The 26,569-nt window shown below is 48.3% G+C and overlaps 1 protein-coding gene across 10 annotated transcripts in view; it reads right to left on the bottom strand.

Moving 5' to 3' along the window:
* The window catches only part of SEC22C (SEC22 homolog C, vesicle trafficking protein), a 41,128-nt gene that overhangs the window by 3,969 nt on the left and 10,590 nt on the right, over window positions 1-26,569 (bottom strand). For 4 of the 10 annotated variants that reach the window (XM_062200634.1, XM_062200636.1, XM_062200638.1 and 1 more), the window contains exons 2-7: window positions 21,209-21,417; window positions 16,557-16,720; window positions 14,515-14,694; window positions 11,328-11,449; window positions 10,136-10,201; window positions 3,756-8,156 (exon numbers count right to left, since the gene is read on the bottom strand). In XM_062200634.1, the coding sequence (XP_062056618.1) occupies window positions 7,956-8,156; window positions 10,136-10,201; window positions 11,328-11,449; window positions 14,515-14,694; window positions 16,557-16,720; window positions 21,209-21,417 (942 nt within the window). In that variant the 3' untranslated portion in view covers window positions 3,756-7,955. Of the gene's footprint in view, window positions 1-1,221; window positions 1,273-1,316; window positions 1,594-3,755; window positions 8,157-8,973; window positions 9,265-10,135; window positions 10,202-11,327; window positions 11,450-14,514; window positions 14,695-16,556; window positions 16,721-21,208; window positions 21,418-26,569 lie in introns of those variants that run through there. The other 6 variants (XM_062200642.1, XM_062200639.1, XM_062200641.1 and 3 more) reach the window with 6 other exon arrangements.

Genomic DNA, 26,569 nt, shown 5'->3' with positions numbered 1-26,569 from the left:
GCCATCCTCCACTGCACTCCTGGGCCACAGCAGAGAGCTGGCTTGGAAGAGGGGCAACCAGGACAGAATCCAGCGCCCTGACTGGGACTAGAACCCGGTGTGCTGGCGCCGCAGGCGGAAGATTAGTTTATTGAGCTGCGGCGCTGGCCGTGCATATATTTTTTAATCATATAAAAGTTATTTTCGCAATGGGTATTTGACTTAGCCAGTTAAGATATCGCTTGGGATGCCTGTGTCCTATATCAGAGTGCCTGGGTTGGAGTCCCAGCTCTGCTCCTAACGCCAGCTTCCTGCTGATGTACACCCTGGGAGGCAGCAGGTGATGGCTCAAGTACTTGAATCCCTGCCACTCACAGGGAGACTCGGATTGGGTTCCCCACTCCTGGCTTCAACTTAATGCAGCCCTGGCTGATGCAGGCATTTGGGAAGTGAACCTAATGGACAGTGGACGGAGCTGTGCTTTTCAAATAAATTAAATAAAAATTTAAGAATCAGAAGTATCGGCCGGCGCCGTGGCTTAACAGGCTAATCCTCCGCCTTGCAGCGCCGGCACACCGGGTTCTAGTCCCGGTTGGGGCGCCGGATTCTATCCCGGTTGCCCCTCTTCCAGGCCAGCTCTCTGCTATGGCCCGGGAAGGCAGTGGAGGATGGCCCAAGCCCTTGGGCCCTGCACCCGCATGGGAGACCAGGAGAAGCACCTGGCTCCTGGCTTCGGATCAGCGTGATGCGCCGGCCGCAGCGGCCATTGGAGAGTGAACCAACGGCAAAAAGGAAGACCTTTCTCTCTGTCTCTCTCTCTCACTATCCACTCTGTCAAAAAAAAAAAAAAAAAAAAAAAAAAAAAAAAAAGGAATCAGAAGTATCAAATAGAGGAATAATATCTTTAAAGATTATTTATTAGAAAGGCAGAGTTACAGAAAGGCAGAGGCAGAGAGAGAGGTCTTCCATCTGTTGGTTCATTCCTCAAATGGCCACAATGGCCAATTCAAAGCCAGAAGCCAGAAGCTTCCTCTGGGTCTTCCACATGGGTGGCAGGGGCCTAAACACTTGGGCCATCTTCCACTATTTTCCCAGGTGCATTAGCAGGGAGCTGGATCGAAGTGGAGCAGCTGGGACTTGAAAACCGGCGGCGGCTTTACCCTCTACACCACAGGGCTGGCCTCAATATATATATTTTTTAAGTTATTTTTTATTTGGCTCCAAATTTAGAAGATCATCCATGCAGCAAGATTCCATCTAAACCCAGGTGTCTGCCTGCTTCGTGGTGCTCATCTGTACACAACACAAACAACGCTTCAATGAACACTTACCTTCATACATGTCCCCTTAAGGATCCGTGTTAAGAATGTTCCTGGGACACACAGCCAGGCGCGAAACCCCTGTCACGAGGTATATGCACACTTCATTTGGGTGGGCCGCTGTGCCGGCCTTGTAGGGCTGCCATCACCACGTCCCATGGTCTGGCTGGCTTTAACAACAGCCGTAAGCTTTCTCATGTTTCCAGAGTCCAGAGGTCTGCCATCAAGGGGTCGGGTGGTTGTCTTTTCTTCGTCTCTTCCATGGTCTTTTCCCTGTGCCTGCGTTTAATGTCTTCTTTAAAAAATAAAATTTTATTTATTTATTTTAAAGGCGGGGGGGGGGGGATTTTCCATCTTCTGGTACACTACCCAAATGTCTACAATAGACAGGGCTAGGCCAGACCAAAGCCAGGAGTTGGAAACTCCGTCCATTTCTCCCAGGCAGGCAGCAGGAGCCCAAGCACTTGAGCAGGAAGCTGTATTGGAGGCAGAGGCTTGACTTGATCCTAGCACTTCAATGTAGGATGTGGGCATCCTATTCAGTGGCTTCACCTGCTCTACCACAACGTCTGGCCCCTCATCTTTTCTTATAGGGACATCAGTCCCAGTGGATTTGGGCCCACCAATATGACCTCATTTTCCCTAAAGGCCCTATCTCCAACTATAGTCCCACTGGGGCCTAGGGTTGGGACCTATGTATTTAGGGGACACAACTCAGGCTTGAAGGGCAGCTCTGTCTCTACAGATCTCTGTGTCATTCTGGTCGCCACCAGCAGGGGCCAAGGTCCCCCATCTCCAACCTCCCTCCAATAGTGGGTGCCACAGAGCGATGTGCTCAACTCCTCCGTCATGTCTGATGGTTTTACATCTCTTCATATGCGTACTTGCTTTTCGGGTCTGATCTTTTGTAAATGGTCTGCCATTTGTATCCTGTGATTTCTGCCTTCCTTGCTGACGTACCCCACTTACTTCTCTATTAATCCCTCCTTGGTTTCAGGCATTGGAAGTCTCATCTCCTAGTCTTAAAGCATTGCTCATGGAATCCTAATTCCCGTGCGATCCATCAATCACTGCACCTTACAGGTTAAGATACACGTTTGGAGGGCAAACATTATGGCGCAGCAGGTTAAGCCACTGCTTGTGACACCAGCATCCCATACTGAGTGTCAGTTCGAGTCCTGACTCCTCCACTTCCCATCCAGCTTCCCGCTAATGCACCAGGCAGCAGAAGATAACCCACGCACTTGGGTTCCTGCCACCCACGTAGGAGACCCAGAGGTAGTTCCTGGCTCCTGGCTTTTAGCCTGGCCTAGCCCTGGCTGTTGCCCCTATTTGGGGAATGGACCAGTGGATGGAAGGTCTCTCTCTCCATCTGTCTCTCACGCTGCCTTTCCGATAAACCAGTAAATCAACAAAGAAGAAGCACTTCTTGTGTGTGAAGTACTTTTCTACCCCAGATCACAAAGATGTTCTTCAGGCTCTTCAAGGAGCTGTCGATTTGCTGATGCCCTTTGATCTGACATGTCTTAGGGCTGGGTCAGGTACACTCATGTGGGCCTTTTCCTCTCCAAACCTCTCTTCCACTGGCACTGCCCAAGAGTGCTTAGCAGCATTTCTGTTGCCTGGCCCCCTTCAAGGGATAGGACTCAAAGAAAAGACAGGTAACGCAGCAGTCTGACCCTCACCCAACCCTCTTGGCACAGAAAGGGCATCCTCACGGGCCATCTCCTTTTCTTCTCTGTGAACCCCACCAAGTGGTAGGGTGACGGGGCTCTGGGCTACCCTGTCATTGGCTCCCCAACCTGAGCATCAAGGGCACTGGACCAGATGGGATCTGAAGGCACTGTCTACTCCCAAATTCCAGAGCCCGTTTATTTCATCTCTGCCTTCCCCCTAAGTATTCTGACTCAGGACAGATGGTATAGAGACACTTGCTGCGTGTGTTCCCCAGTGTATTTAGAGGGTGGTCACGAGAGCACGCTGCCTTTGCTTCCTCGCTGGGAATTTTATCAGCTGCTACAGAAGGGCCTCTGCAAAAGGGTACCGTCCCCCACGCTGGGAAACGGACGATGTGACTGGCAAGTGCGCCTCCTGGTGGTCATTCTGTGACCAGGCTGGTCCTGGGAGATGAAAAGCTTCAGGGCCCTCACAGCACAAGACAGCAGCTGAGAACCCAGAGCGGGGAAAGTGCCTGCCTAGGGGCAGACAGCAAGATGGGCAGAGGATGCAAGGAGGCAGGCCGCTGGGCTCCCAGGGCAGTGCGGTGGCTGCTGCTCTGGTTGGGGATTAGTGCTAAGACTACATGAACCCATGCTTCTGCACGTCACTGAACAAGAAGACCTGCGCTGTTCTCTCAACAGCTCCCTCCCACTGTGGCAGGCCCACATCACCCTGTCTAGGACGAAGGTCCCACAGCTTGGAATTCCTCACATTAAGTACAATCACACGCGTTAACAAACACTTTAGATTTATTCTCCTCTCACTTCTGAAGCCACCTCGTTTAATTGATATATACACAGTATATAAACGGCTCTACAACGTTCTGTACGCACCTTAACACAAGTTTAGGTCTCACTATCATGTGCAGTTTGTTCAGGGGCCCCATCATTTGCTCAGTTACACGAAGACAGTCAGAAACTTGCACGACACGGGTGGCAAGCACTCCACATGAGTGTGTGTGGTCCTGTGGCCTGCCCTGGCTACAACAGTGACTTTGATTTTTTATGCTCTTAGCAGGAAAAGTCTATTAAGCAAAACAGAATCCTGGGAGTTAAGTTGTATGAATGGCTCATAACACTGTCTGAAGCAGCTCCAGAATCCTGTAAGGGTTAAAGCAGCTCATGTGTACGAAGCACTGGTCAGAAGAACAGAACGGGTTTCATTTTAGCCTAAATACAGGCGCTGGTGGGCAGCAACTCTGCCCTTGGTACACAGGGGCAGGTGTTGCCACATCCTGCCATTCCCAGATTTTACGGACGAGCCCTTTGCCACAGGTCCCTGCCGACAAGGTCTCCCCAGCAACAGCCACTCGACGTCACCGCTCCCATGGAGGAGAACCAGAGATCTCCCGGGTTGGGTAGAGGACAGACTGCAACATTTGGTCCAACCAGCAGCACAGGGAAACCTCAATGGTATCATGGGTGCTGGGCCTGGGCAGCGGGAGGCTGCTACCTTTCTGGAGCGGAAGAACAAGGCTATGCACACTGCAGTACCATACGACGCCTTTTCGTAAAGGCCAGTCACACCCGTCCTATGTGTCTGACACATGCAGAACCTGTGCGCACCAGGTGAACTCACAGACTTCCTCTGCCTGCACACAAACACTGCACTCACCCGGTGTTTCCGTCTCTATCACCTCCCCTGCCTCATCTCTCACGGGCGCATCCACTCTCTCTTCCTCCACCGTTAACACAGTGTCTGGGTGTGGGGCTCTGTGGAGGAGCACGTGGATTGCGGGCCATGCCTGAGCTGGGCCCATGGGATTGCGGCCAGCACTCCCCTCCCCGCCTGTACTCACTTGCACTGCATCGTGCCAGCAAGCAGCAGGGTCTCCAAGGACCACTGTCTTGCATGTGACGATGAGTGACAGACTCCAAGGGGCAGCTGCTGCCTTCTTGCAGACAGTCAGCCCCTGGCTCTGCTCCCCTCAGGTCCCCTGCTTCTCATGCCCTGTCTGCCTGCTGGTGTCTCTGACTCTGAGCGGTGCTGACCACCACACTGCTACTACTTCTGGACATCTAGTTCCCCGGGTGTGGGTGAGAGGGCTGGGCCTCGATGCCACCTGCTCCCACCTGGATGCTCCTCTACACACTCTATTCATTCTATTACAGGTGGGTTTCCCATCCCTCCAGCCAACTAAAAATGATTACATGTTTTAATTCCAGCATTTCTCCCAACATCCTTTGCTCCAGCCCTTAAAGAGCTGTTAAAACATGGGGCCTTGGTCACGACGTACATTAACAGAGTCATAACAGGACACAAGCTCAAGCAGCAAAACACAGCCTCAGGTCTCACCTTCCTCCCCCACTCCATAGGCAGCCGACCTATGGACTGGGTGGGAATGCCACCCAGATGTGTCCCAGCTGTTTCCACCCTGGAAAGGGAACGCAGTACACATACAACCCTCATCACATCAGGCTAACCTAGAGAAAGGAAAGCCAGAATCTACTTGTTGCCTTCGCCTCCCGGGGAAGTGGAAACTCTTTGGGCTTTGGCTACTGGGTTGGGAAGCCCCACCTCAGAGCACTGAGCCACACTCTGGCAGCACTGATACCGCAGATGGAACTTAACACACACACACCCTCAAAACCCTGCAGCATCTGACAACCACAGGCACCTGGGAAGGTTTTGTTTGCAACATGATTTCATCTGTTCCCAGATCCAGCCCTGCAAGGCTGGTTGGGCAGGCAAGCATTTACTCACTGGGAAAACAGAGATTCTTGAAGAGCAATGAGTCTGTGGTAGGGTGAGAATAACTTATGGGGTCGGGACTGGCTTTCGGATGTCACGGATTGCACAGAGGGACCACAGACTTCAAAGCCTGCACCAAGTCAACCTAAAGTCTGGGATTTCCCTTGAACAAAATCACCAGGGCTTCTATTCCTATCATTAGGCTCTTCCTCTGGTGAATGGGGGTTTCTTTTAGCTGGATTTCAGTTCAGCAACATTTTTGTGGTCATTACTTGCACTGTTTTCCTTGTGCATCTTTTCTCTTTAGTTTGCACAAGTAAATCTCAAATTTCAGCTACACGTTAATAGACCAAAGCTCTGCATAACATTCGCACTGGTGCCTCAGCAGGAAGAAGCATTCAGCAGAAAGATCCGCCTGCCAGGGCTGCAGCTTTACTGCTTGCTGAATGCGGATCAAGACTCAGAGCCCCAAAGCATCTGGGGTACAGAGCCACACAGTGACACCAACACCACACAGGCTTAGACAAGAAATCGAGACACTTCAAGTTCTTCTAAGTTCCAAAGCTTTTTGTATGTGCGTGTGCTTCTAATTTAAAAAGATTTTTTTTCCTCCCTTCCTTGGCTTCCCATTTTACTTTACCACCTCCTCAAAACTATCTCCCGGAACGACTGAAAACTCACCTGCTCAGTGTGCAGAGAAGTGCACAGCTGAGAAGCCAACGCTGCCAATATAATTTTCCTATCCAGATATTTTATGTTAGGTTAAAAATAGAAAATTCTATTATAAGAAAATAGTTACTATGGCAACACTCCCCCAACACAGTTCCCAGTCATATAAACTTGTTTTTCTTCACATGATACCAAGGTAGCTCAATAACAATACAGTACCAATAATAACCAAATATAACTGAATTCCTTAAAACTATATTCTCAGTCTTCCTGCAATTCCAATGTTCTTTTCACTTAAAAAAAAAAAAAAAAAAAAAAAAAACTACCAAAACAGGGTTTTCAAAAACACATCAAGAGCACATAATTTAACCCAAAGTATTCCATGCAACTGTGGATGAACTGTTTAGATTCCAGACTTCCACCAAAGATGATCCAAAAGAACAAAGACCCAAAGCAGCCTCCTGGGTACCTGGAGACCCAGGATGATGTTTCTGGAGACCAAAGTGATCTTATTCAGAACTGTATTTTGGGCAATTATGATTAGCGCATTTTTTGGCAATGAAAGAAGCTAACTCTTCAGAGCATATGTTAGTTCTATCTCAGAAAGCTTCAGGAAGCTGAAATCCATTTAACTCTCATTCCAAAACAAAACAAAACAAAAGAGGCCTATTGATATAATTAAGAGCCCTGGGAAAGGTGTACAGGGGTAATTAATTTGGGAGGTCTTCTGGGAACAGGTACACAGGGCCAAGTATTCATCAGCATTAAAAGAACAGGCTTCTAAGTGTCACTGGATCCACATCATTCACCCACTCCAATTTGTGCCCAGTTGTAAGGAATCCTTGAAATTCTCATTTCTGCTCATGCTTATAACCCTACGATCCAGTAGTACTGGTTACTCAAGCAACTGTAAAAGTTTTCAGACCTAACCTGCAAATAAATACAAACACTTCTACACCCACACAGTCCCACTGCCATCAAAATTTACATATAAATTAAACTTGAATTTCCTGACCATTTTCTCAGCTTTTGTCTATCTTTACTCTAAATGAAGTTCAACATATATCCAAAAATATATTTAAATATTCCAAAGGTATATTGAACTCAACTTATCAAAAATGTAAACACAATTTATCTGGCTTATGTATAGGAACCATATTTTTAAGTTTCTAATTCACCCTGTACTGACTCTCTACAAACAACTCACCAAGTCACATTTAGATTATAAACTGGCTCCTCACAGACAACTGCCAATTGCTAAAGCTAGTGTTATCCAATCTAGTGGTTTATTGTGTCACTCAATTTAAAAGACCTAAATATTTCCATTCTGACCTTCCTGAGTGAGCCCCCGGCTCGGCTGTCCCAAGAAATGTGCTCAACTGGAAATTCTGCAGTCACACACGGCATGAAGCCAAGCCTGGGAATCGGGAGAGCTCACAACTTCGGCCGTGTCCGTTAAAAATCCCCCATTCTTGGTTTTTCAGTCAGCTTGGTTGAAAGAAGCTTCAAGGATGGAAACTTGAGAAGCAGGACAGGAAACACAGATTGACTCCCAGAAGGACATCCAAGGGTCCGGCCTCATACTCCACAGTCTGACTGCTTCTCCTGAAGCTGCCTGGTCAGTATCTGATAGGAAGAGAGGAAAGCCACCCCTATGTGGAAAAGGATTTGCCAGAGGTTCCTCAGCCCGTGCAGGTACACGTTGCCTAGGCAAATGAAGAGCAGCATCAGCACCACCTTCATAGTCCTGGCTGGACTGTAGAACAGGTACAGGTAACACTGAAACGAGACCACAAGAGGAAGTCCAATCAGAGACAATACCACAGCACAGGACTAGAAGCAAGACCACCTGCTGCAGCGGGCCACCACCCAGCTGCTTCCTGAACTACACTCATTAGCGGGAAGCAGGGACCCACTGGTCAGGCTGCTGCTAAATGCTGGGTGACCATGGAGACTGGGAAGCAAGGCGGCAAGTAAAATAGATGATGTCACAGAGGGAATGAGTGCCCTGCCCATTTGAAAGTCTACAACAGAATTTTCCTTCCAGGAGCCACGACAGGCAGTTAGGTGAGAGATAGCCACTGTTCCCTCGGGCACCCTCCTTCTCATGTCCTCAGAAGCACCTCTGAGTTGAAAGGCCTCACAACAGGGAGAGGATGTGATATTTTACAAGGGTTATCATATAGAAAAGGCGCCAACTGTGCTCTGCAAAAGGTCCAAACGGTTTTTGGCTCAATGTTATTGTTTTCTAAAAAGCCCATTCTTAGCATATAGAGCAACACAACAAAAGCTCAAGTGGAAGAGAGACAGTGCCCCATGGAAGAGCTATCCAGGTGGGCAAGCAACTGAAGGAATGGAGGCGGAACTCGATCATTCCTGCAGCCGCGAAATGCATGCCCCAGGAAACTGCCACTGGCGCTGCCCAAGGTTTTCCAGAGGAGTGCATTTTCAATCTTTGATTCAATCTTTGATCGCAAATCGGGTTTGCACACTCATGTAATTCTTGGAAAGACAACATTTTTAAGATGTAGAAGGGATCTTCACAAAGTTCATAAACACGCATATTAGGGAAAAACTACACATGGATTTCAAGTTTTGGTACCAAAATAAACTTGTATTTTAATTCCATTTTCCACAGACTCTTTTGGAGTCCCTCATATGGGCAAGAGTGGGGAAGTGCTCTGGGTAAGAAATTTTAATTAAAACCAAAAATCAACAGCAGAGAAAGTGGGAAGATCCTAGCCCGTGTACAAGAAAAGGAAGGAAAACTGGGGCCGGTGCTGTGCCACGTCAGGTTAGAGCCCTGGCCTACAGTGCCTGCGTCCCATATGGATGCCTGTTTGAGGTCTGGCTGCTCCACTTCCGATCCGGCTCCCTGCTAACGCACCTAGGAAAGCAGAGGAGAATGGCCCAAGCCCTTGGGCCCCTGCACGTGGGAGACCTGAAGAAGCTCCTGCCTCCCGGCTTTGGACTGGCTCAGCTTCGGCCATTGTGGTCATGTGGGTAGCGAACCAGTGGATGGAAGACCTCTCTCTCTGTCTATCTCTACCTCTCTCTGTAACTCCCTTTTCAAGTAAATAAAATAAATCTTAAAAAAAAAAAAAAGGAAAGAAAACAAGTCAGGTGTGTGAGAATGAACTTCGCCTATGGGGGATCCAAAGCTCCTCTCAATACTACCCAATAAAAATAAGGAAAGCATCACAAAGTCCTCTAATTCATGTTCTCATTTCTGCTTCACCTCCCAGAGGTGGACGTGGAAGGTAGTCTTATTGAGTTGGAAGGTATTATTATCATTATTACTATAAAAATAGCACTTTTTCGCCTAGTTCTCCATTGAAACAACCACACATACATAGCTGTTAGTTCCGCAGAGACATTCCAGAACTCAGACCGTCCCAACAACAAGCAGAAGCTGACATCCTGCCTCATGCTAGCCAGCCCCAAGCCAACCCCCACTGCGATCTCATCGCTCCCTTCTGCACAGTCAGATTCAAACTCCTGGCTTCAGTCTGCAGCAGTCAATGCCCTGTGGCCTTGGCCAAATGACTTTCCCCTCCTGAGCCCGAAGTTCTTCCTCTGTAAAATGAGAACAGGCGGAATCTAAGGTCCCTCCCCTACAGGCCTGATCTTGGCCATGATTTGAACCAAGACCTTGGTGGAACAAAAATGGGACCCAGAGACTTGCTGATGGTTCCAACAGAAGAACAAAAGTGGGTCATGCGCTTAACCATTCCCCATAATATCAGTGTTTCACCCACCTGGCAAATGCAGGCTGCAAAAGGAATGAGAAAAGCCAGGATGTTTCCAATTTCCTCATGGGCAACCTAAAACAAATATGGAAAACACAAGGGAAGGACTAGTTAGATGAAAGGAGACACTATGACATTGGTCTGGTATGGGTGATGGTACAAAATCCCTGCCTGGGTGGAACCCAAGTCCCTGTTTATGCACAAGACCACAGTTGGTATGCAACTGTTTCCAGCGGCCTGGACACACCACGCACCCTCCTGTCCCCATGGATCTGTACCAAATTCTCAACGTGAAGGGAGTCCAGAGCTCCTCTACTTCTCGAAATCCTACTCATCTGTCAACACCACCTGTTCTCTAATTCCTCCAACTCCCAGACACTGCCACTCTGCCCAGTGCTGCCACCATACCCTGCTTTGTGCCACAAAAGCCCCTGGAGTAGGGACTACGTCTTAACCATCTTGTTGGCCAACCACATATTCTAGTTGCACAAACAGTTGGCAAATATCTGGTTACAAGTAATCATAACCAATAGGAGGGGAAGTCACAGCTCACATTGGTTAAGAATGAGATGTGGTAACAGGGGTTGCCACTCCTGTAACACAAGCCCTCTGCCATTCTCCAGACAGGTCCATCTACATCAGTCCCCTGAGGTCCAATATCAGCTGAGCTTCAGCCTTCAGCCACCAGATGCCCGAGTGTGAACATGGCACACGGAGCAAGGCTCTATCTCCAACAGGCATATCTGTTCAACATTCAAACACTCTTTTTAAAAAGCATTGTCAAAAAAAAGTTGCTTTGAGATGAGCAAGCTAGCAAAGAAACTTGTGAGAGATACAGTTCTTTGACAAAATCACAGACAATGTAGTATTTGCCTCCTATAAATCAGACTATGGGATAACCTTCCCCTCAGGGAAAAGAGCCTGGACCTTAAAGCCTAAGAATCAAGCATTTTCCTTGGGTGAATAACCCAGCTTTGGGTCCTGGGGGACTCCAGGGTCTTGGGGTAGTCTGACAACCTTGTAGTAACTTGCCCATTTCTTACCAATATTCTCGTAGAGGGCTTGTGTTTTTAAAATAAAATTTTAAAACTTTTTAAATCTTAGTGCACAATAACCTTATAAATAAATTATATCCCCAAAAGTTTCTTCTATCAGGTGTCCTTGAACATAAACTATTAAAATTTTTTTAAAAAAAGGTTACCTGTAGAGAATGTTCTGCAAGGTGAACCCCACGAATGAGGTTCAGAGCAGCACACATGATGTTGAGGACAAGGGAGAGGATGCCCAGGGCGGTCACTGGCTCCATTCGGACATTGGGAGCTTCTCATGGGAAAGAAAACAAGGGTGAAAATAATGTCTACACGAAACAAAGCTCAGCAGACACACAACCAAGGACTCTGTTAGCGATAGGAACATGATGTTAAATAGAGTGACTAAAGAACTAGTTCTAAGTGCAGCAGGCGTTAGCGGAAAGATAGGCAAGAAACGAAGGCCAGGATGGATCGAGGACTTGAGCTTCTTCCAGAGAGGTCGCCTTCTCTGGCAAGCACAGGTTTCCCAAGTGCTCAATAATCCTGTCTGCTGAAAGCGGCTCCCAAGCAGGGGTGATCCACCCCTTAGCGGGCATCTGGCAATGTCTGTAGACGATTTTGATCGTCACAACCAGAGACAGGTGCCATCAGCATCTAGTAGGCAAAGACAAGGAAGAGTTTCTAAATTCCCCTGCAACAGAGAATCATCTGATGCAAAAATGTCAGTAGGGTTTGGGTTGGGAAATCTTGGAAAGCACCTTCCTGTGCTACCAGAGAGGACCTCAGCTTTATTTGCAAACTGGCTGTCAAATGCTGTAAGCGCCTCTACATTTTACATTAATCCTCAGCTTTAACATGCCCTACTCTTCTGACAAGGATGACATTCAGTGTTGTGTGTGCTTCTGGAGCAAATCACAGCAAATGCAATTTTTAAGTTCTTAAGTAATTGGGAAGAGGGGAGGAAGTATTGATTAGTTAAGCTCTCAGTAGTTAACGGAACTAATACGAGAACAAATGCTCAAATTGATTCTGGTCTTCACAATGAAATGGTGTCCTATCCATCTTCTTGCAATGCATTTCTTGTCCTTACATTTCGCCCAAAAACACACAGGCCTAGCCACGACCCACCTATGCCTACTGTTAGTGTGTTAGAGTCCCCACTAAGCAAGTCCAAGTCCTTGTTAGAACAGAACACACTGCCGGTAGAGAGTCTAACCTCAGTACAATAGGGTGAGTCAAACCATAGTAAAACGTCCTAGAAAGATGGGCAAGTTGACACTTTCTGGACTTGCTCCTCTTGTCTAGGCGCTCAAAAAACAAAACATACATTACAACGTTATCTCCATATTCTCGTGTGGCAAAGGCAGAAGCTTGGGGTCTACTTCAAAACTTCAGTTCACTCACAATCTAAATTAAAAAACTTACTAACTGGCCTGAGAGCCAATCTAGGAATGTATTGGCTGAAACAGATCAAACCCAAATACAAAGTTAGGACAAAAGCATGAGCATTTTTAATACACCACTTGTAAGATTCAAGCAATGAGTCAAGTATAGAACCAAAACAATTAGACTATTATCAACTAGACAGCTCTATTTTTCAGAGGAGACTTATTAGCTCTTAAATAGCAGAATTCATAGAATATAAATAAATATGCACTTTAATTAAATATTAGTTTAATTATATATAACTGTAAAACAAGAATGCAAAAAAAAAAAAAAAAAACCCACCATGCTTTGTTGTATGCTAAGCACTGAGTGGCTAACAGTGTTCATGCCAGAAAACAGAGCGCTGTGATCATGTTCGTGAATACCTCACTCTTCAGATGAGGACTCTGGGATCCAAAGGGATGGAGAAAGCTCCCTGTGTCCACTGGATAATCAGACAAAGAGGAACCAAAAGCCCTGGCCCTGGCCATTGTCTTTCCCATAGCCCTCTCTCCACTAATGGAAGTGGGAGTTTCTCAGTGGAGATTTGTAATTATTTATTAAGGGATAAGATGAGATAAGAACTCATTTTATATTCACTATTTTTTTTTAATTTTATTTATTTATTGGAAAGGCAGAAAGAGAGACAATCAGGGATCTTCCATCCATTGATTCACTTCCCAAATGCCTACTAAAGCTGCCTACTGTAGCTGAAGCCAGGAGCCTGGAAATCAATCTAGGTCTCTCATGTGGGTAGCAGGAACCCAATTACTTGAGCCACCACCTGCTGTCTCCCAGGGGGAACATTAGCAGGAAGGTGGGATTGGAAACAGAACTACAATTTGAACCCAGGTCCTCTGATATGGGATGTACATGTCCCAAGCAGCGTCTTTACCACTCTGCCAAAAACACTCACCCCAAAATATATATTATAATATATATATTGTATAAATATGTATAGTTCAATAAGTGATTTGAGCAAAAGAGAATGAAACTGTTTTCACCATCTGCACCCTGTAAGAAAACAACCTGCCGAGTCACTTTTCAATTCCTGATTTTCCTCCAGGCATAGCTTCCCTTTAGGGCCAGCACTGTGGTGCTGCCTATGATGCCAGCATCCCACTTGGGCACCAGTTCAAGTCCTGGCTGCTCCACTTCTGATCTAGCTCCCTGCTAACATGCCTGGGAAAGAGCTTTAGCCCCTGGGGCCAGTGCCGTGGCTCACTTGGTTAATCCTCCGTCTGGGGCACCAGCATCCAATATGGGTGCCGGGTTCTAGTCCCGGTTGCTCCTCTTCCAGTCCAGTTCTCTGCTGTGGCCTAGGAAGGCAGTGGAGAATGGCCCAAGTGCTTGAGCCCCTGTACCCACATGGGAGACCAGGAGGAAGCACCTGGCTCCTGGCTTCGGATCGGCGTAGCTCGGGCCGTAGCGGCCATTTTTGGGGGGTGAACTAATGGAAGGAAGACCTTTCTCTCTGTCTCTCTCTCTCATTGTCCAACTCTATCTGTCAAAAAATAAATAAATAAAAAGAGTTTTAGCCCCTGCACCCATGTAGGAGACTCAGATGAACCTCCTGATTCCTGGATTCAGCCTGGCTCCAGCCTGGCTCAACCCAGCCATTGAGGCCATCTGGGGAGTAAACCAGAGGATGAAACATCTCTCTCTCTAACTCTGCCTTTCAAATAAGTAAAATATATCTTACAAAAAAAAAAAGCCTCCTCTCAAACCAACCCATTGTTACAATTATCAAATTAATTAAAATAGCCACTTGGAAACAAGATCACTACATATTTTTTCTAACATATTTTATACCTCTCACCCCCACACACACATAAATAAAAATCAGACATCTTTCTAGTAATAAACAATGTCCATTTGAACTATGTGATACCAGTTGGCCTATGTCAACATCAGAGAACACCAGCCACTTACCAGGTTCTGAGTGCACTGGTGTGTGACCGTTCATCACCCCATTTGCCATATCTGTGTCCTCCAGAGTGAGAATCACTGGGGGTTGGACCTCAAGCTCCTCCTGAATTTTTTCCATGCTGCTCTTTATCTGGGAGGAGCTCACGTAGTTAAAGTGCCACTTCATTTTCTGAATGATGCTGTCTGCAAAAAGGGAGGGATCCAAACTAAATATTTTCATCAGAACGGACATTGGAAGTCATTATGAGTAAGATCACGTTTCTAAGCGAGATCGTGCAAGTTAGCCAGATCCTGAACAGTTTCAAGTTCAACATAAATGACTGCTACGTATCAACAACAGTCTGACCAGCCTCTTCAAGGCAGAGTCTGTGAGTGCACAGGGGGCAATAATGCATTGCAGAGTCTCAGTGTTAGCCTGAGTCTTAGCCCAGCCACTTCTGATAGACCTTCCCAGCAACTCACAGAATATTTCCAAGTCAGGGTGGGTATTTGGCACTGTGATTAAGAAGCCATTCGGGGCTGGTGCCGTGGCTTAACAGGCTAATCCTCCACCTTGCGGCACCAGCACACCGGGTTCTAGTCCCGGTTGGGACGCCGGATTCTATCCCGGTTGCCCCTCTTCCAGGCCAGCTCTCTGCTATGGCCCAGGAAGGCAGTGGAGGATGGCCCAAGTGCTTGGGCCCTGCACCTGCATGGGAGACCAGGAGAAGCACCTGGCTCCTGGCTTTGGATCAGCGAGATGCACCGGCCACAGCGGCCATTGGAGGGTGAACCAACGGCAAAGGAAGACCTTTCTCTCTGTCTCTCTCTCTCTCACTATCCACTCTGCCTGTCAAAAAAAAAAAAAAAAAAAAGAAGCCATTCGGAATGCCTGCATCCCATATAGGAGAACACAGGTTGGTGTCCTGGCTCCATTCCCAATTCTGGGAACTTCTGTTACTGTGTGCCCTGGGAAGGCAGCCAGAGATAGCTCGAGTAGTTGGGTCCCTGCCACCCACATAGAAGGCCAGGACTGAGTTCTAGGCTTCTGGCTTTGGCTTGGCCCAGTCCTGGTTGAAGACCAACAGAGAGAAGGTGAGTGGAGGCAGTAAGCAGAAATCAGGTGACAACACATCCAGCTGCTGGTCCTCTATTTGATCACCAGCACCAAAGGCTGCCAAGTTCCTTGTTCCAGAACCTCACAGACAGCAGCTCTCTGCACAGAGACCACAGAATGCAATGCCCGTCTCTAGCCCTGTCCTCTTCCCGAGCTCAAGATGAGCCACATGTGACAAAATCTAAGCACACACCATGATTATCAGGCTGCGGTCCAAAGCCCCGGGCCTCTACAAGGCCTTTCTGGCTGAGCTCAGAAAACCAGCGCAGTACCCTCTTCCAGGGCAGAGCGTCTCAGACCACTGAGTGAACGACTGGTTTTCTCTTATTTCCAAACTGTTGCAGGCTGATATTCTGATAAAACATAATAAAAATATCTCAGGGAACACCAAGTGACCGTAAGACTTTGTAAACACTGTTTCTCACTTTTCTGTACTTACCTCATGAGGGAAGCCCACCCTGTGATCAGCACTGCTCTAGAGCAGGGGCCGGCCAAATCTTCCCAAAGTGCTGGACAGTAAACAGCATGGGATGCTGGGCTCCCTGATCTCCACCGCAACAACTCAGTTCTGCTATCTTGGGCAAACAGCCACAGGCAACACATATAGGGGTAAGTGCAGCCGGTTCCGTCAGATTACAGAGCCAAGCAGCTGGCCCGTCAGCCACGAGCTCCAGACCCCGGCCTCAGGAGGGGTCCGCAGGGGGTCCGCAGTCCTGCAGGTTACTCACCTGCACAGGTTTCACCCGATCTCCACCCACCCCCAGGCTCTGCAGAGGAGAAAAGCCACAGACAAATCACAGAGCTTTTCAGGCTGCGCTACTGCCGGGACAGCTCGTGGTCCAAGGCTGCTCAGGGACACATCCTGATAGTCAAAGCCAAACCCAAACAAAAGTTCCACTCAAACAGTGCCATAGGAGACAGCAATAAGTACAAAAAGAGAGTTACAAACCAAACTCGAGGAAAGCATACGGCCTGGAGGCTAGGCCAATGCAGGTGGTGTCATAGGATGCTGTGAATTCCCACCACAGTGTCTCCAGGAAGCAGAAGGCCATGGCTGCAGGACACTGGCGGGAGCAGATAGCCATGCAGGCCACATCCCCGGAAGACGAAAAACTGAAACAAAAGGGTGGCATCTGCATTACCAGGAAACAGACCCCTGCGTTCCCAGCCCACTCCCAGACACAAGCTGGCCTCACGCCTGCACCTGCTAGGCCTGACACAGTCCCGTGGCCGCTTGCTGCGTGTGCGCTGCTTCTTCAGAGAGCTCTGTTCCTGACACTCTTTCTCATACTTCCTTTAAAACGTCTAGCAGTGGGGCTGGTGCTGTGGCACAGCGGGTGAGGCTACCACCTGCAGGGCTGGCATCCCATATGGGTGCCGGTTCTAGTCCCGGCTGCTCCACTTCTGAGCCAGCTCTCTGCTGTGGCCTGGGAAGGCAGCAGAAGATGGCCCAAGTCCTTGGGCCCCTGCACCCATGTGGCAGACCTGGAAAAGGCTCCTGGCTTCGGATCGGCCCAGCTCTGGGTGTTGCAGCCATTTGAGGAATGAACCAGTGGATGGAAGACCGCACCCCCCCCCCCCACATACCTTTCAAATAAATAAGTATTTAAAAAAAAATATCTAGCAGTATTAGTCACCAACAACATGGGATCATTTTTGTTATTCATGCAGGAGGGATGTACAATCTATTAGTGGGAGTCAGCCTCAGACTTCTCTGTCTCTATTGAAAAAAAATGTTCTTCTTCTTTAATCGACATCAATAGATTGTCTAACATTAAATCATCCTTGCATCCTGAAATAAGCCCTTGCTGGTTGTAAATGTCTACAAATCCATATACTTATAGCTGCTAGATTTAATTTGTTAATGTTCAATTTAGGACTTCTGTGTCTATGAAATTTAAGGATGGCCTGTAACTTTCCTGTCCTCTACTGTCTTCACCTGGTTGGCACTAAGGTTACTCTGGTCCCTATGAGCTGAATGCACAGCTCTTTGTCTTTTTCTGCTTCTTTCCAGATCGCCGTGTTGTCATTTCAAGCTCCAGGGGGAGACTGTAGTTCACCAGTGTGTGGTGTCTACTGACTCCCACTGACTGTGGAACATCTCCTCTTGTGTTTCTTCATTTTTTGCTAAGAGCTCATTGCTGTGCAGCCTCTTTTTTCCTGTGGGAATCCCCGGCAGTCAAGCCGGGGTACACTTTTTCCACTGTAGTTCTGCATTTGCTCTGGCCAGCTACTCCAGGAATGGCATCAGTCATTACAGAAGCGCCAGCCTTGGCTTGGGGATTTGTAGGCCGGGGGGGAGGGGGTATAAACTCAAGGGCCAGCCTTGCAGGAGGCACAAGAGCAGGGTCTCAGTCTCCTAGGAGAGATGTTACTTTCCTTTCCCATCAGAACCAAGTAGAGATGAGTTCTGTGTGTATGGATGGGCAGCCTGTTTCTCACCAACCATCACTTCCCTAGGAGTGGAGCCTGACAAGAATCTTTCCTTTATGTAGGGTCTCGTCTGACACCCCCTCCTAATGCAGGGATCTCGTGGGTGCTGAAGTTCAAGCCCCAAGTTCACCACATCAATTACCCAGGAGCCTCAGGGGAAGCTCACTCTTCTGCTTCCATGGTATTCTGCTCTTCCTTCATTTGACACCCTGCAATTTCTTTCTTTCAAGCTCAATTATCCACTAAAAATAATTTTTGATAGATATTTACCCACATTTCTGGGTGTTTTTGGCAGGAGGGTTTTCAGGGTGTACTGCTCTACCATCTTTTTTTTTTTTTTTTTTTAAGATTTATTTATTTATTTATTTGAAAGCCATAGTTACACAAAGAGAGGAGAGGCAGAGAGAGAGAGAGAGAGGTCTTCCATCCGATGGTTCACTTCCCAATTGGCCACAACGGCTGGAGCCGCGCCAATCCGAAGCCAGGAACTTTTTCTGGGTCTTCCCAAGGGGTGCAGGGGCCCAACGACTTCAGCCATCTTCTACTGCTTTCCCAGGCCATAGCAGAGAGCTGGATCAGAAGTGGAGCATCCGGGACTTGAACCAGTGCAAATATGGGATCCTGGCACTGCGAGTGGTGGCTTTACCCATTACACCACAGCGCCCGCCCCTCTACCATCTTCTTATAGCTGAAACTCTATCTGTAAAAACTTTTCCAAGTTCAATAAATGAGGACTCTCCTCCTCCTTATGGGAGGAATCCTTCAGAAGGGTCTAAGCATGTCCGACACAGATGTGCTTCTATATAAAAGAGGATCCTGGCTGTGGGTTCCACATACGCTCCAGTGCCTGTGAACGCAATCTTATTTGGAGCTAGAGTCTTTGCAGATATAACCTAGACAAATGGAAATCATTCTGGGTGCTGCAGGCCCTCACCCATACTGGTATCCTAGAAGAAGAGGGAAATTTGGACACAGAGACAGGGAAGAAGGCCACGTGACCACAGAGGCCAAGCGTGGACTGATGTATCTACCAGCCAGGAATGCTAAGGAATGCAGAAACTGTCAGAAGGTAACAGAGAGGGATGGGAAGGATCTTCCTCAAAGATAGCAGAGACTTTTCAGGCTTCAAAACTGTGAGAGAACAAATTTCTGTTGCTTGAAGCCCGTCTGGAGTAATTTGTCACGATAGCCCTAGGAAATGAGACCGCCCCTTAGATATGAAGAGCTACAGCACTGCTCACCTGTAACTAGAAAGCCCCAGTTTCCTCTGTGAAACTAACAGTGGGCAGCTCATTCAAAACATGAATGAGTAGGGCAGTTCATGGTCCTTTTTCTCAAAACTACTACAGGACCCAAGATTTCTTTCTAAAACTGTAGACTTTTTTTTATTTTGTGAAAAATATCCTTTAATAGAGAAGAGATTCCCTATTTGAGGTATAACGCAAGTTAATTCATCACAGCATGGTGAGGAAGGGACCATCAGAGACAGGACCTGCGGAGGTGAGCAGATGCAGCCAGGCTTTGGCTCCTGGGCATTCTGCACCCACTGCACAGGTGCACCTGCCTGCCATGGGGCAGCCTCTTCAGGACGCAATCCTTCTCACCTGCCACACCATCTAACTGGTGTCAGGTCCGGACTCTTCCTTTTGTTTTTATGATCCTGAGAACGAATTCACCTAAAAAGATTCCAACTCATCAGGCCAACTGCATACATGCTGCTCCAGGAGAGCAAAGGGGACTTGGTAAGTGAAGGCCTAACTACTAGAAGCACAGATGCACGATCTGTTACAAGCCATTCTGATATTTCAAAACCTGTCTAAACCCTGATTCCTTCATAGAATAGCTGGCTTCATGCTCCATATCCCAGAACAAGAAATGATACCGTGCATGAGGAAAACACCTGGGGGCCGGCGCCGTGGCTTAACAGGCTAATCCTCCGCCTTGCAGCGCCGGCACACCGGGTTCTAGTCCCGGTCGGGGCGCCGGATTCTATCCCGGTTGCCCCTCTTCCAGGCCAGCTCTCTGCTATGGCCTGGGAAGGCAGTGGAGGATGGCCCAAGTCCTTGGGCCCTGCATCCGCGTGGGAGACCAGGAGAAGCACCTGGCTCCTGGCTTTGGATCAGCATGATGCGCCGGCCGCAGCGGCCATTGGAGGGTGAACCAGCGGCAAAAAGGAAGACCTTTCTCTCTGTCTCTCTCTCTCACTATCCACTCTGCCTGTCAAAAATTAAAAAAAAAAAAAAAAAAAAAAAAAAAAGGTCTTGTTTCTAGGCCTTCTATTAAAAAAAAAAAAAAAGAAAAGAAAAAGAAAACACCTGGGTACCTGACAGCCTGCATGCAAACCTGGGCCCTCCCAAGGCACTAACTGTAATTTAGTTAAGTCTTTCACCTTGGTATGTTTGTTTAATGCTATTGCCTATCTTTTCTACCACCAAAAGCCCGGAACAATGCCTGGCATACAGAAAACACTCAAAGATAGGAGCTATTATTAAAGGGATCATTTCAACTGTGGAACCCTACTGACACATGGAATCCTACTTCCCCCACTGTATTGCGCTGTCATCTGTGTCCCGTGTTCCCACATCAGGCTAAGTTCCTTGAGAACAACAACACACTCTCACTCAATTTTCATGCCCCTGCTCTTGCCACAGAACACAAATCACAAATTACTAAATGTAAGACTAAAAGTGAAAAAAAAATTAAGAAGCAAATTAAAGCATTCTGAAATAAAATGTTAAAAAATTTTAAAAAGCAAAAACGGCAGCCAAGAGCTGTAAGGGAAGTCTTTTTTCTTATTTTCTTGGTTTTTTCATTCTCCTCCTTAATCCTCCCCAGCATTCTAACCCGGCATCTCCTCCCTCCTCGTCTATCTTCCCGCCCTGCATCTAAGTACAGGAAAAAAAAAAATGCCCAAAGGAATGGCATGAAAAATGGTTGAAGCTGGGTCTCCCGCAGCTCAGGGGTGCCCATGAAGAGACGTCAGGAGCAGGTGCAGCAGCACTGGGCTCTGTGGAAAGCCACCACACACACACAAGCCCAGACCACCCCCTGATGCCACGTGATCTGTGATCATTATGCCTAGCGTCGGCCCAACATCAGCAGCAACACTGAGTTAAAAGGAACCCCGGGTGTGCTGCTTGCTCCGAGAAGATGAGCGTGTTGGCTTACTGTATACTGAAGTCACAGCTTTCAGCGGAACCTCGGCCTGGACACTGGGCCAGTCGCTGGGCCAAGGTCTTGAGCCGTTTCCTGCATTCCACGAAATCCTGGGTGTGGTAGAAGTCAGTGGAGGCCGAGAGAGGCAGTCCGTCCCTCACCCGTACCACAGTGGCAGAAAAGATCATGGACATGGTCCGCGGGAGAAGGCATGAGGGCACCTGAGGAGAGGAAGACGACCTGGTTACTGAGGGCCCGGGCACCCCGCCCCTGGTCCTGTCACCCTCACCCCCCGCTAACCGCCAAGGTCCATTTCATTATTCCCTCCCCGCCCTCCGCTGCATTGCCGCTCCCACTCGCCCTCCCCTCCTTGTCTGCTCTTCACTTGCAAGCCTCCTTTTTCGAGTCTTTCTCTCTCCAGAACCAAGCCAACCAGGATGAGGGAGAAAGGAAGAAAGCAGCAAAGGAGGCATCGGGAGTCAGAGAGGGCGGCGGGCACAGCCAGCACGAGGTGACAGAAAAGGCCTTGCACCAAAGCTGCAAGGAGTAGGGGCAGTGACCCGTGCATCCCAGGCCCCCAGGGAGGTGGGTGCTGAGCAGTGCTGGGGCTCCTTCCTCATCTGCAGGGAGATGGAGGAGGGGGAGGGGCTCTGAGCCTGTGACTTAATCCCGGCAGCAAGGGAAGCAGAAGGCAAAAATGCCACCCAAGAGAGCACGTCCTCCCGAATTTCTGCAAGTGTCTGACACAGAGCCATTCTTCCCGATGATGGCTGAGTCCCCACAGATGGCTAGAGGAAGTCATTTAGCAAATTACAGTACAGTAAGATGCTAAATATTTGGCCAGGACATGTGAGCACCATTAAGAAACAAAAGGAAACAGATCCGAGCCCTCTGGGTGCCTCTTGCAAATTAGAAAAAGGTGCCCCTCAGGGTGGAAACAGGCCCGTTCTCCTTCTGGGGGTTCTGGGGGGAGAGCCCTGCTGGGCTTTAGCTCTGCTGGTCAGCTCCACAGGGTGCCTGCCTGGGGCACAGCCAGCACCACTGTGTGTGGCCGCCTTCAACTTGGGATGGGATGACTGCGGTGGCCATCACCGCTTACGTGGGTCTTTCCAAGCGTAGGTCCTCTGCTTGACAGGATGCCCATAGGAACACCAGAGACCTGTCTCCCAAAGAAGGCCAGAAATGCAAGCAAGCCTGCTTAGCATCTCAGCTCTGCACGTGTAAAGCAGGAGCCCTCAGGACGCGGACAACGGTGCTCCTGCTTCCACGCACGCTTCACTTCGGCTGCCGTCACTCACTGATCTCCCCACGTCCAGCTCCAAGTGAAGGACCGCCTCGGATCCACCCAATGCACGCAGACCGTCCAGACGTGCCCTGGTAGAAGTACTTTCTCTCATAAACTCCTAAGGAACAGATCTCTCTGTTCTCTACCTTATTCGGTGTACCGTCTCCACTACCTAAGTCCAAGAACAAAGACTGTGTCTGGAACGGATGAACGAATGAACAATTATGGCCACTGTACACATTCGGAAACTGCAGTGCCACACACAGGCCATCTGCCCCGCCTCCCGCACCTCCCACTGGGGGAACAAAGACCTGAAAGGCCCTGGGAAACTGTGTCCACACACAAACACTGCTGGGTTCCCAGCACTGCTGGCAGGGCCAGGACAACTGCCCCAAGGCACTGTGGGCCTTACGCCCGCCTCAAGCACCAGAAAGGTCGGAGGAGACGCACACTGATCCTCCAGGCTCTAGCAGATGTCTGATGTATTTAATTTAAAAAATATTTTGTCAAAAGAGCTATAGGGCACAAGGCCCTGACAATGACAGGGAGAGACTACAATATCAAGTAGAGACCAGGGCTTAGGGGCTAACAGGGGACTCTAATCAGAGCTTTAAGCCATGGTACCTACAGACACTGAAGGGGAAAAAAAATAATAAAAGCAATGAACCAGTGCAGCACCGAGAGCGTCAGAGACAGGACAGAAACACCGCACAGTCAGATAAGAAAGGTCCTCTTCTGGGGAATGAGTCACGGGCAGGCTCTTTAATGAGAAAACAGCCGGCATTTACTGCAACTGTCAACCGCAAACGGGCTCTGCAGCGCTGTCCTCAGGGAGCAGGCGTCGCAGGCCAGGCATTGTGCTAAACCAATCTAAAGGAAAGTGGTGACATTTCCAAGGGATGGTCGTTCTAGGAACCAGTTCCACCGCTCTGCAAAGGAGGCTCCTGGCTCTCTCTCCCTTGGACTCCTCGGTGATCAAACCTGCTTCCCCTCAAACATTCGCATTTAAGAGAAGCACAAACACTTCCTGCTTTTTGGTTCTACTAAGTTACCAGCGCTACAAACTAATGAAACCTACAATCGCTTTTATGAAACGTTTAGAAACTCATGCGAGGCTTAGCCGCAGGGACGCTGTGTCACCGGTACGTGTGTGCAGGCAGTATGTGAACACAGGGGACAGTCACCGCCCGAGGGGCTAAGGGATTTTACACTGCCGTGGAGGAGTCAGAGGGGAGACAACACCCTGGACATTTCTTCTTTTCTTTTGTGACAATGAATTTTGATTTCTTAAAAAAATATACCTAAAAGGGGAGGAAGGGGGGCCAGCGCCGTGGCATAGCAGGTAAAGCATGATCAACCCGGCACTCCACTTCCGATCCAGCGCTCTGCTATGGCCTAGGAAAGCAATGGAAGATGACCCGAGTACTTGAGCCCCTGCACCTGCGTGGGAGACCCAGAAGAAGCTCCTGGCTCCAGGCTTCGGACTGGCTCACCCCCTGCTGTTGTGGAGTAAACCAATGGATGGAAGTGAACCAGCAGATGGAAGACTTTCTCTCTCTTTCTCTCTGTAACTCTGCCTTTCAAACAAATAAATAAATCTTTAAAAAAAAAAAAAAAGGTGGACAAAAGGATCATCTTTATGGGAATTTGAAGGTTGCAAATTCAGGCTATAAGTTACTATGAGACAGCCTGTATTTGTAAAAGAGATCTAACCACTGGTCAAAAAAGAATGAATGTCCTGGGAGTGGGTATTTGGGCCAGTGGTTAAGGCACAGCTTGGGATACCTGCATTTCGTATCTGGCTACTCTGATTCCCATCCAGTTTCCTGCTAACGTGCACCACACAAGTTAGGAGGCAGCAGAGATAGAGTTCAAGTACCCGGGCCCCTGCCACCCAGACAGGAAACCTGAATGGCATTCTGGCCTCCTGGCTTCTGTCTGGCCCAGTCCTGACAAGCAGGTGTTTGGGAAATGAACCAGCAGGCAGAAGTTCTGTGCCCGTTAGCCTCTCTCACTGCCTTTCAGCCTTACAAATAAAATGAAAATAAGCAAACGATATGAATTTCTGTTTCTGGAAAGAAGCACCTTTCCCTGCTCCTCCCACTAAAAACAACTAAAACCCCTACACACTGAATACATACAGAATAAATGTGAGAAGATCCTGGAACACAGGGAGAAAGCACAGTGGCCAGGGACCTTGCGACCTGAGGAATGACACGGCTGTGAGTCTTCTGGGTTTTCTTCTTGCCCCACTGATCCGGGATATAGTGTTGGAGAAGTTAACACTGGAACACCCCCAGAAAGCCACAAAACAACAACATCCCGTTCTCAGCAAAGAACTAAGCATGGCGACAGAAAACTTTACATGAAAACCACTCTACCCTAGCCAAACGTCACAGAGCAAACAGCAGCCACCACAAACCCACAAGTCGAGGCCAAGACTTCCACCCTCAGCCCATGGTACCCAGGTTTCCATCCCCCACCTCCCAGCTTGCTGGGGGAGAGCCAGACAAGGCCCAGGAGGGAGTTACCGGAAAATAATGAGCACCCCACCCACTACGTCACTGGGAGATGGAAGTCCTGTCTCTGTCCAGCCATGATGAATAGCCCCTGTCCCCCAGAATGTCCACATGGGGAACCTAGGCCTTTGCTCCCACTTGGTAGTAATGAGACAGTATGCTTACTTCCCCTCCCAGAGTGGTGTCAACAAAGGCCAGCTGAACAGAAGGTTTTAGTAAGATCCAGAGCTCATAATATCCACACTAAGTTCCAACAGAAAAACCACTGGGCATTCTAAGAACCACGAGAATCACAACTGACGCCAGCACCCGCATGGTAGAGATGTTAGAATTATCTTTAAAGCAGACACCATGAAAATACTTTAGTGAGAAATTATGGACACAAAAGAAATTAAAAATAAAAAGTCTCAGCAAAGAAACAATACACATAGAAAAAAATTAAAATTTTAAAAATAAAAAAATTTTAGGGGCAGGCATTTGGCCTAGTAGTTAAGATACTATTTGGGATGTTGCATGTCATATCTGAGTGCTTGGGTTTGTGTCCTGGTTCAGTTCCTGTTTCTGCCTTCTTTTTTTTTTTTTTTTTTTTTGTTTAGTTTTTTTTATTTTATTTATTTACTTGAGAGGTAGAGCTGCAGACAGTGAGAGGGAGAGACAGACTGAAAGATCTTCCTTCCACTGGTTCACTCCCCAAATGGCTGTAACAGCTGGAGCGGTGCTGATCAGAAGCCAGGAGCCTCTTATGGTCTCCCACGGTCTCCCAAGCACTTGGGCCATCCTCTACTGCTTTCCCAGGCCACAGCAGAGAGCTGGAGTGGAAGAGGAGCAGCCAGGACTAGAACTGGTGCCCATATGGGATGCCGGCACCACAGGTGGAAGATTAACTTACTGCGCCACAGCAGCACCCCCTCTGCCTTCCTCTTAGTGCACACCCTAGGAGGCAGCAGGCGATGCCTCAAGTACTTGCTTCCCTGCCACCCACATGAATTCCAGGCTCCTGACTTTGCCCAGGACCAAACCCAGCCGTCTCAGATATTTGGGGAATGAACCACTGGATGGGGATCTTTGTCCATCTCTTTCACTATGTCTCACTTTGTCTTTATCCCTCTTAAATAAGTTCAAACAATCAATCAATAATGTTTAACAATTTTGACTTGAAAACAACTTTAGAGGTCAGTGTTGTGGCACAGCAGGTAAGCAGCAACTTGTGACTCTTGCATCCCATATCAGAGTGCCAGCTCAGGTCCCAGCTGCCCAGCTGCCACTCTAGCTTCCTGCTAATGTGCCTGAGAAGACGGCAGAAGATGGTTCACGAGGGAGACCAGGATGGAGTTCCTGGCTTCTGGATTCGGCCTGGCTCAGACATGGCTATTGCAACCATTTGGAGAGTGAATTAGGAGATGGAAGGTATCTCTCTGATTTTTAAATAAGTCATTTTTTTTAAAAGATTTATTAATTTATTTGAGAGTCAGAGTTACACAGAGAGAAGAGAGGCAGAGAAAGAGAGATAGAGAGTCCTTCCATCTGCTGGTTCACTCTCCAATTGGCTGCAACGGCCGGAGCTGTGCC

This window comes from Lepus europaeus, chromosome 9 (genome assembly GCF_033115175.1).
Source record: "Lepus europaeus isolate LE1 chromosome 9, mLepTim1.pri, whole genome shotgun sequence".
Classification (NCBI taxonomy): domain Eukaryota; kingdom Metazoa; phylum Chordata; class Mammalia; order Lagomorpha; family Leporidae; genus Lepus; species Lepus europaeus.
This window is presented reverse-complemented; position numbering and strand designations above follow the sequence as displayed.